At 40.0% G+C, this 10,122-nt stretch overlaps 2 protein-coding genes across 3 annotated transcripts in view; both read right to left on the bottom strand.

Annotated features, from left to right (window-relative positions):
* Positions 1 to 6,536, bottom strand: part of coro2ab (coronin 2Ab) — a 17,092-nt gene extending 10,556 nt beyond the window's left edge. Inside the window, exon 1 of the mRNA XM_084098125.1 lies at positions 6,214 to 6,536. Coding sequence (XP_083954251.1) covers positions 6,214 to 6,219 — 6 coding nt within the window. The 5' untranslated portion in view covers positions 6,220 to 6,536. The remainder of the gene's footprint in view (positions 1 to 6,213) is intronic.
* Positions 6,537 to 6,634: 98 nt separating this feature from the next.
* tec (tec protein tyrosine kinase) overlaps positions 6,635 to 10,122 on the bottom strand; it is a 44,302-nt gene continuing 40,814 nt past the window's right edge. For both annotated transcript variants that reach the window (XM_084098119.1, XM_084098120.1), the window contains exons 15-17: positions 9,305 to 9,423; positions 8,163 to 8,320; positions 6,635 to 7,240 (exon numbers count right to left, since the gene is read on the bottom strand). In XM_084098119.1, the coding sequence (XP_083954245.1) occupies positions 7,160 to 7,240; positions 8,163 to 8,320; positions 9,305 to 9,423 (358 nt within the window). In that variant the 3' untranslated portion in view covers positions 6,635 to 7,159. The remainder of the gene's footprint in view (positions 7,241 to 8,162; positions 8,321 to 9,304; positions 9,424 to 10,122) is intronic.

The following is a 10,122-nucleotide window of genomic DNA, read 5'->3' as shown; positions in this document are numbered from 1 at the left end:
GTGTGTGTGTGTCGTTCAGTACTGTAGTTTTGTTCATCTAAGTGTGTGTGTGTATTGTTGTGAGTGTGTGTATGTGTGTGAGTGAGTGAGTGTGTGTGTGTGTGTGTGTGTGTCGTTCAGTACTGTAGTTTTGTTCCTCTGAGTGTGTATGTGTGTGTGTGTGTGTATTGTGAGTGTGTGTATGTGTGTAAGTGAGTGTGAGTGTGTGTGTGTGTGTGTGTGTGTGTGTGAGTGTCGTCCAGTACTGTAGTTTTGTTCCTCTGAGTGTGTGTGTGTGTGTGTGTGTGTATTGTGAGTGTGTGTATGTGTGTAAGTGAGTGTGAGTGTGTGTGTGTGTGTGTGTGTATTGTGAGTGTGTGTATGTGTGTAAGTGAGTGTGAGTGTGTGTGTGTGTGTGTGTGTGTGTGTGTGTGTCGTTCAGTACTGTAGTTTTGTTCATCTGAGTGTGTGTGTGTATTGTTGTGAGTGTGTGTATGTGTGTGTGTGAGTGAGTGAGTGTGTGTGTGTGTGTGTGTGTCGTTCAGTACTGTAGTTTTGTTCCTCTGAGTGTGTATGTGTGTGTGTGTGTGTATTGTGAGTGTGTGTATGTGTGTAAGTGAGTGTGAGTGTGTGTGTGTGTGTGTGTGTGTGTGTGAGTGTCGTCCAGTACTGTAGTTTTGTTCCTCTGAGTGTGTGTGTGTGTGTGTGTGTGTGTGTATTGTGAGTGTGTGTATGTGTGTAAGTGAGTGTGAGTGTGTGTGTGTGTGTGTGTGTGTGTGTGTCGTTCAGTACTGTAGTTTTGTTCATCTGAGTGTGTGTGTGTGTATTGTTGTGAGTGTGTGTATGTGTGTGAGTGAGTGAGTGTGTGTGTGTGTGTGTGTGTGTGTGTGTGTCGTTCAGTACTGTAGTTTTGTTCCTCTGAGTGTGTATGTGTGTGTGTGTGTGTGTATTGTGAGTGTGTGTATGTGTGTAAGTGAGTGTGAGTGTGTGTGTGTGTGTGAGTGTCGTCCAGTACTGTAGTTTTGTTCCTCTGAGTGTGTGTGTGTGTGTGTGTGTGTGTGTGTGTGTGTGTGTATGTGTGTGTGTGTGTGTGTATTGTGAGTGTGTGTATGTGTGTAAGTGAGAGTGAGTGTGAGTGTGTGTGTGAGTGTGTGTGTGTGTGTGTGTGTGTGTGTGTGTCGTTCAGTACTGTAGTTTTGTTCCTCTGAGTGTGTGTGTGTGTGTGTGTGTGTGTGTGTGTGTATTGTGAGTGTGTGTATGTGTGTAAGTGAGTGTGTGTGTGTGTGTGTGTGTGTGTGTCGTTCAGTACTGTAGTTTTGTTCCTCTGAGTGTGTGTGTGTGTGTGTGTGTGTCGTTCAGTACTGTAGTTTTGTTCATCTGAGTGTGTGTGTGTGTATTGTTGTGAGTGTGTGTATGTGTGTGAGTGAGTGAGTGAGTGTGTGTGTGTGTGTGTGTGTGTGTGTGTATTGTTGTGAGTGTGTGTATGTGTGTGAGTGAGTGAGTGAGTGTGTGTGTGTGTGTGTGTGTGTGTCGTTCAGTACTGTAGTTTTGTTCCTCTGAGTGTGTATGTGTGTGTGTGTGTGTGTGTGTGTCGTTCAGTACTGTAGTTTTGTTCCTCTGAGTGTGTATGTGTGTGTGTGTGTGTCGTTCAGTACTGTAGTTTTGTTCCTCTGAGTGTGTATGTGTGTGTGTGTGTGTCGTTCAGTACTGTAGTTTTGTTCCTCTGAGTGTGTTTGGGCGAAACTATGTTTTTGCTGAAGATCAACGTCTCATTAAGGATTTTTCCATCTCATGAATCATTGAACATCCTACAAATTTGGAGGATGAATCTTTAATGCTGTAAGAGATTGAGTTACAGAACAAGCCGTTACAACACAAAACATCGGACATCTAACCCGAACAGCGATTCTCACGCTCGCACAACTTTCTCTGTCCCGACACGTCGATCTAAACTCAGTGTCAGTGATGCCGTCCATCAGCGGATCATCAGTCAAGTTACAAACAATTAAAAGAAATCTAATCAGACCTAAATTTAGGCCTACTACCAAAAAAGCCTTTGAAATTTTAGAGGCTTCATAAATGTTTTGTTCAAAAACCAATTTCCCCTTTAAAAACGTCTCAGTTACGAATGTAACCTTGGTTCCCTGAATAGGTCCACTTCAACGCTGCGTAACCGTCGCTATGGGAACGATATACCATAACGCCTCACGTATCTGAGGATAGAAACCTGAGTTCAAAATTAAAAGCTAAATTTAAACCCATATTCAGTGTGCAAAAGTCAGTGTATTGGCTTGAACCTGAACTTTAAATGGGACTCAAACCTCTTTTTACTACTACTACTACTATTGATAATAATAATAATATAACATTATTCCTATGACAGTAATAGCCATATATTGTAAAACAAATGCACTGAAAAATAAATGAAACTTTCATCATTAGTTTTGTCATAATTTCTATGCTATGAAGCTCTAGCATAAGTTCTGCCGGGAAGACTCAATTGTTACGTCACTTATTACCTTCTCATCTATCCAATCATATTCCTATACTTGTGGTATAAAAGATTGGTACTTACACACGTCTGAGTTCGCAGATGCTGACGCTTCAATTCACCTCCATCCTCCCCACCACCACCAAGATGGGTATTTCCCTCCATCCACCCCAACACCACCAGGATGGCCTCTTCCCTCCATCCACCCCACCACCACCACCAGGATGGTCCCTTCCTATACCTTGCAGGGGGTCGGCTGCCTTCATCTTCAGGCAGGATATGCAGATCCGGACCCTCGGATTGCAAGCTACGGACGGGGCCTACGCCAAAGAACTTGATTGCTTGTTGGGCTGTTAATAAATGTTAATTGTTATAGCATTTATTCTCCCGAGTCTTTCTGGTAGAAATAAGCCGCTGTGGAGTGAGAGACGAGAGACGAGAGAGAGAGAAGGGCTGAGGACTCGTACGCCGCAAGTGGAAAGAGTGATCGTGTGGACTGAAGTGGAAAAAGTATTACTGAAAAAGTGTTTTGTGCTGTAGCGCGGCTACGGTGAATGCGCTGTGTGCGCGCCTTTTTTGTATATTGTTTTGAGTGAATAAAACATACGAGTCCCAGTCACGCCGACCTCGTCATCTTCCTTCTAAACTCTGAACCTCATCACAGATGGTATAATGCTCGTTTTTCCAAGATGTAAAATAAGTCTCTGATGTCCCCAGAGTGTGTGTGTGAAGTTTTAGCTCAAAATACCCCACAGATATTTTTATATAGCATGTTAAAATTGTCACTGTTTGAGGGTAAGCAAAAACACGCCGTTTTGTGTGTGTCCCTTTAAATGCAAATGAGCTGCTGTGACTTCAGTGACTACTTCCCTCAGAGAACCTGTCAATCACAGCTGTCAATCATGACGTTACACCACCGCATCACGTAACTAACTAAAAACAAACTTATTTTAAAAACAAACACTTGAATTTACATCAGCGTGATAAAAACTACAGTAAATGACAGAAACCACCTTCGGAAAAAGGATATTTGAAGTGTAATTAAACTGTTTAGTTGGTCTCAAGTCCAGTTGAATAACACAGGGAGGCGGGGCTTATGACCTATACTAGGACCAGCCACCGGGGGGCGATCGAGACGCTTTGGCTTCACTTTTCAGGGCTTGTGCGGCACCCTTGGGTTAGAATCCTGCGTCCGTAGCAACGCTCTGTTTTTCATGGCAACAGTGTGTTATACTTAGCAGCGGTCAGATATCAAGAAATAACAGACCGCATTCTACATTAGAATTCAACCAAGCCATGTAATAACTAGATATAACTAACTGGTCAATAACACATATTTATGATTGTGGGTGATGATGTCATCATGTGCTCACTTGTGTCATTTCTCAAAATAGTTTTCTGCAGAAGCTGGAAAGTCTTTTCAACATGATCTCACGGTAATTTGTAACCATTTTACATTTTGAATTGCCACAAAATAAAAAAAACTTTTTTCTTCCAATTGCGGGTAAATTGCATCTTGCAATTCTCACTTTTAGAATTGTTTAAAAAAAGGGTTTTTTTAATTCTGTGGCGTGAACTCTGGCCACCCCTAGTATGATTTTGCAGGGTACTATTAATCTGAATAAATGTAAATTCACAATATGATGTTTTATTAACAAAGTTCGGGAGGAGCACGTTCAGATAATTAAACCTAATTAAACACATGTGGAAGACATTCTGTTAATCAACCCAATCAACGAGGTAAGAGGTGTTTAAATATATACTGCAAACTTACCTCCGTTCGTTGACAGTTTAAGCATCCCTCCACCACCCCATCTCCTCACTTCTAGTCCTAAATACTCTTACAACAACGGGGGAGTACTCTGGGTTCTGCCCTCCCCCGGACAGCACGCCAAATACGCATAATCTCTGTTTAACTGATGTAAGGGTGAACTCGTGAAACTTCATGAAGTGAAATAAAATAAAAATGCAACACCCGCTGCAGCCACCAAAAAAATAATAATTGTAGATTGATTGGCGCCACCAGAGTAGCTGTTTCACTGCCCCTCGCCAATCCCGTCGTTGGCTGCCCAGTCGGTGCAAGAAGCAGGACTGTCTGATTCAATCACAGGAGTATGGAGGCAGAATAGTCTCAATTATAATTCACGCAAAAAACATGATTCACACATGCGTAGACACTTTCACATGCATGAAACCTAATTGTAGTTAAACGAATTCATAATCACAATACTCAAATTACAGTACAAATTTAGAACTGAAACAAATGTAGGCTTCTATTATTGCATCAAATTTAAGCAAAGTAGGCTAAACGTTAAAATTGTGTGTCCAATTTTTCTATAATTTAGAAACGCTATGCATGTCAATAGGCTATGTGTCTTATAGGCCTACTTCATGTTATTTATTAACTGAAATATAACAGTGAAATAAATTAAACTAAATGATCGTAAAATTAAAACATTGATCAGGACTTGCTAACCGATGTTAGTTGATGTTTAAATAGGCTTACAGTAGGTTGTTATGATTATGTTTTTCTTATGTTTTAATTTTCTTAAATAAATAGTAAAAACATTTCAACATAAAACATTGCAATAGAAAAATATTAGGCTACATCACTGAGGCTAAAGACGTTAAACTCACTCAATAGCTTTCAGACGACAGCTCTGTGGCCAACGCAGCAACATGCGCCTCGCGGAGCTTCAGGTGTTCCGAGACTGGATCTCAGCTCTACCACCTTTATAATTGTGTCTCTAGTTTAATATTTGTCAAAAATTTAATTTTTTTAAATATTCTTTTGCATCTATTGATTCAAAACACTTCTCGGAGCTTTGTTGTGTTTGATTTGATTTGTTGTGTTTTCCTGTTGTGTCATTTTTAGGTGTTTAGACGATATTTATGTTTTACCGTTCTTGGTGCTTAAATAGTTAATAAACTCAAGCATTTTGTTTAATTATCAATGGCACATTACAACAGAAATTTGCTACATTCTAGTAGAGCTGCTGCACAGAGACACAACTGATGAAGGAAGATTGTCAGCCGATCGCACCAGAAAATGAAGATGATGAAGCTCGTCTTTAATCTGCTAAATTATTGTTTTGTGAATCATTCATGAAATTGAGATGACTGGCAGTGATACCCGGCCATAGCAAAAACAGATCCATACATTGAACAAATCAGAAAAAGACTGATTTTGTTGACTTGGCTACCAAATTTTTAACCAAAAAAAGTTACGGACTGCGGCTTTAAAGTCATATTGTTACATTAACCAGAAACAAACGTAAACAAGTATAACACATTACACTGAATTTTTTGTTTGTTTTTGTTGCCACCCCAAGATTTTGCAGTGGCCTCCTCTGGCCACCCCTATTAACCTTTTCTGGGAGCGCCACTGTGTTCATACAGGTTTGAATGACAAGAGGTAATGTAAAATTGGGTAAATTATGACAAAACGATAATTTTTGGGTAACTGTAGGCTACCTTTAAATCTGAAAATATCGTCAGTAAAGGTATGACTATAAAACTTTCTCTCACACTCACACACACAGAGATAGAGTTGAAGCGACTCATAACTGCTGAGGTCAATAGAGAAAACTCTCGTATTCTCGTGTTAAAAGCCTCACTTTAAACTCAGTGACGTCACCGCACAGTCGCGCGCGCGTCGAGGCACGCACAGTTTCTTTCGCAAGAGTGAAATCCTTCAGTTTCCTTCTGCTTTCTGAGTGTGTGTGTGTGTGTGTGTATCTTACCTTCATAATCACGAGGAGTCCGACATCGCAGCATACTGGTGTGTGTGTGTGTGTGTGTGTGTGTTCGCTTGTTTCTCAGGAGGTTGATGAGCGCATGTGTTCATTAATTAATTATGATTCAAAGTGAGTGAGGAAAATACAGTGTGTCTGTGAGAGAGCGTGTGCTTGTGTGTGTGAGAGAGAGAGAGAGAGAGAGAGAGTGTGTGAGATAAAGTGTGTGTGTGTGTGTGTGTGAGAGAGAGAGAGAGAGTGTGTGAGATAAAGTGTGTGTGTGTGTGTGTGTGAGAGAGAGAGTTTGTGTGTGTGTGAGAGAGAAAGAGAGAGAGAGAGAGAGTGTGTGAGATAAAGTGTGTGTGTGTGTGTGTGTGTGTGTGTGAAAGAGAGTGAGTGTGTGTGAGAGAGTGAGTTCATGGACACTGACTTTGTAAATGCCATCTGAAGTTTATTCAACACTTTACAGCAGATCAACACACTTATGGAAGCGCATTTCTGCCACATAAGCAAAGAAATAACACTTTTGTAAATCATAATTCATTTATGTAAATGAGATGAAAAGTTGGAATTAAGATTTACTAAATTTATATTATGACAAAGTCAAAATTCTGACATACAAAGTTATAATTATGAGATGAAAAGTCAAAATTATGACAAAAAGCCATACAGTCATATTTTCAACTATTTATCTCAATTCTGTCATTATTGAAACTATGTTTTCAAATAGACTTAGTATGTCAGAATTTTGACTTTACGTGATAATTGTAACTTTTTATGTCATTATTCAGATTTCCAGAAGCATGATTGTTCTGATGTGGCAGAAACATCTTCCACACATTCTGATGGAGGAACAGAGTCATAAATAAAGGCCTCATATGAGGAGGAATCAGTTCATGCGCAGAAACACACACACACACACACACACACGTCACGTGACCGTCAGACCGTCCAATCAGAGCTCGTGTCCGTCCTCCTCCAGCTCCTCAGAGATCATGTGTGAGATCTCGGTGAAGCTCGCCCGCTCGTCCGCTCTCTGAGGAACACACACACACACACACACACACACACACATTAGCACATACAACGGTACATGTTCAATTATGTTTTAAAAGATGTCGCAGAGGGTGACATCATGTTCAATAAATTAATTTATTTTCACATTCAGCAAATTATTCTAGTAAATAAAATGCAGTGTTTGCCTAAAAGAAAAACAAACATTTTGTTTTTGTGGTTCGCACGTATTAAAAAATATGAACACTTTCATAACACATTTACATCATTTACATATATTCAAACACACACACCTGTGGTAGACTAAACACGTAATACGCATGTGTCAGCGTTTTCACAGATTCATGTTTTTGAAGTTTACACGGAGATGATAAAATGTTTCAAAACTTCCACCTTGGATCCTGTTTCGAGTGTGTGTTCTCGAGCTCCAGACACTGTGTGTGAATGAACGTCCAGAACACATTAAAGTTTCTGTTCTCTGTGAGAGCGGTGTGTGTTAGCAGTCGCTAAGTTAATAACTAATAATCTTTGCAACGGAAGTGAATTAATCAAAACTAACTTTATCTGGACAATAACTTTATTCTAGAGCTGCTGTAAAGCCTAAACACTCTCTGTTACTGTAATCTCCTGTTATCACTGTAAAGCTGCTGTGAAACTCTATATTGTTAAAGCGCTGTATAGATGAAGGAGACTTGCATCAATTTACACTACAAAAGCTTGTGTTTCATGAATGAGGCTCGAGAGAACCACACACACACACACACACACACACACACACACACAGAGTGCCAAGCAACACACACACATAGTGCAGAGCGACACACACACACAGTGCCGAGCGACACACACACACAGTGCCAAGTGACACACACACACACGCACACACACACAGTGCCGAGTGACACACACACACATGCACACACACACACACACACAGATGTTACCTCCATCCAGCACATCTGCATGATACTGTAGATGTGAGCTGATGCTTTCTTGGGCCGATAGAGCCGGTGTCCCTGAGTGACCATCATCACCACCTCGTGGTTCTGATTATGTTCATACGGCATCTTCCCTTCCGTAAACACTTCCCACATTAACACACCTGCGGAAAACAAGCACAACAACAGCAGCGTTAACCATCACAGCGCTCGATTCCCCTTCACACACACTTCATCAGGGCTGGGTATCGAGATCCACACTCTTCACACACCGACCGAATCGCCTCGAGACCATCGAGTGTCAGAAAATCTCTTGTTGTCCGGTACCAAATCTCGATTCCTAAGGGGTTAATCTCGTCAATCAGCATGCGACGTGATTGGCTGTAGCAAGGCATCAAGGAAACATTTCATAAAATTGGAATAGAAAAATGTATCGCTCAGGAACCGGTATCAAAGGCAAGGTATTAGTATCGAAAATGTTTGAACGATACCCCTAACCCTAACTACACTTAATATCAGTAACAGTGATCTGACTGAAACATCAAAACATGAAGTGGAGTGATTATTGTCTTCTGTAGAGCTGCTTAGAGATGAAATTTAATTTGTTTCATAATTGATGAACTTTTCAATATTGACACTTACTAAACTGAACTGAATTGAATCACACAGAATTTAATTAATTTCATAATTGATGAAATTTGCAACACTGACAGTCATTTAACTGAATTGAATCGAACTGAACTGAATTTGTTTCATAATTGATTAAATTTTCACCATTGACACTTATTGAACTGAATAGAATCATATTGAACTCATTTGAATTGGTTTCAGAATTGATTCACTTGTTAACATTGACACTGATATTGAACTGAATTTAATCAAATTGAACGGAATTTATTTATTTATTATTGATGAACTTTGCAACATTGATACTCTCATTAAACTGAATTGAATCAAATATGAACTGAATTGAATTAGTTTCATAATTGATGAAATTTGCAACACTGACACTCATTAAACTGAACTGAATTGAATGTGTTTCAGAATTGAAGAAGTTTTCATCATTGATTCTGTTTATTACTGTGAAGCTGCTTTGAAACGATCTGTACTGTATGAAGCGCTGTAGAACAGGAGATCTAGACACTGACCGAAGGACCAGACGTCAGATTTACTGCTGTATTTGCAGAAGTTGAAGACTTCAGGAGGAGACCATTTGACTGGGAACTTCGCTCCGGACGAACTCCAGTATTGATCGTCCAGAACGTACCTGAAGGAGAACAGAAACATCATTCAGATGCGCTCAGTTGCACAGATTGACCCTTGACCTGTTCTTCAGTGGCTCCTTCAGGGAAGGTTTGAACTGTTGCTCACACGAGGAGCTGAAGCACGTTTGTGAGTGATTTAGAGAAGCGTTTGTTTGTGGAAACCTTCGAAATCTTGTGCATTTGGATATATTTAGGCATTATCATGGCTGATCTGTGGATTGTTACGCCAAAAAATGTCTCTGTATTTTCGTATTTGTCATTAATTTCCTATGGTGGACATTTTGACCAAGAAGTGCGTCAAGTGTGAATATTTTGTAATAATTTAGTAATTTCTAATCATATCCACAGTTTTTGTTTGTGTTTATATAACCAGTGGCACAAAAGTTTCAAAGTAAAAATTTTTAAAGTCCCCCTGTAGTCAATAATTGTATCCCTTAAAACTCATATTTGATCACCAAAATGACATATTTAAATGTTTTTCCTTGAAAATAAATTCTTCATGCCTTAAAATATCTTGAATGTAACCTGACACCCTTCCCTCATTTAGTATGCGTGGTCCTATGAATATGCAAATGAGCCCCGCCTCCACTCACTCACTCAGCTCAGAGATCCACTGGTTGACGATCACACGTTGATCTGATTGGTTACAAGGTAGTTTGTGACGTCAGAAACACCAGCGATTTCAAAGCGTGTTTTTGAGA

Source organism: Abramis brama (genome assembly GCF_963993115.1).
Source record: "Abramis brama genome assembly, chromosome: 22".
NCBI classification, from domain to species: domain Eukaryota; kingdom Metazoa; phylum Chordata; class Actinopteri; order Cypriniformes; family Leuciscidae; genus Abramis; species Abramis brama.
This window is presented reverse-complemented; position numbering and strand designations above follow the sequence as displayed.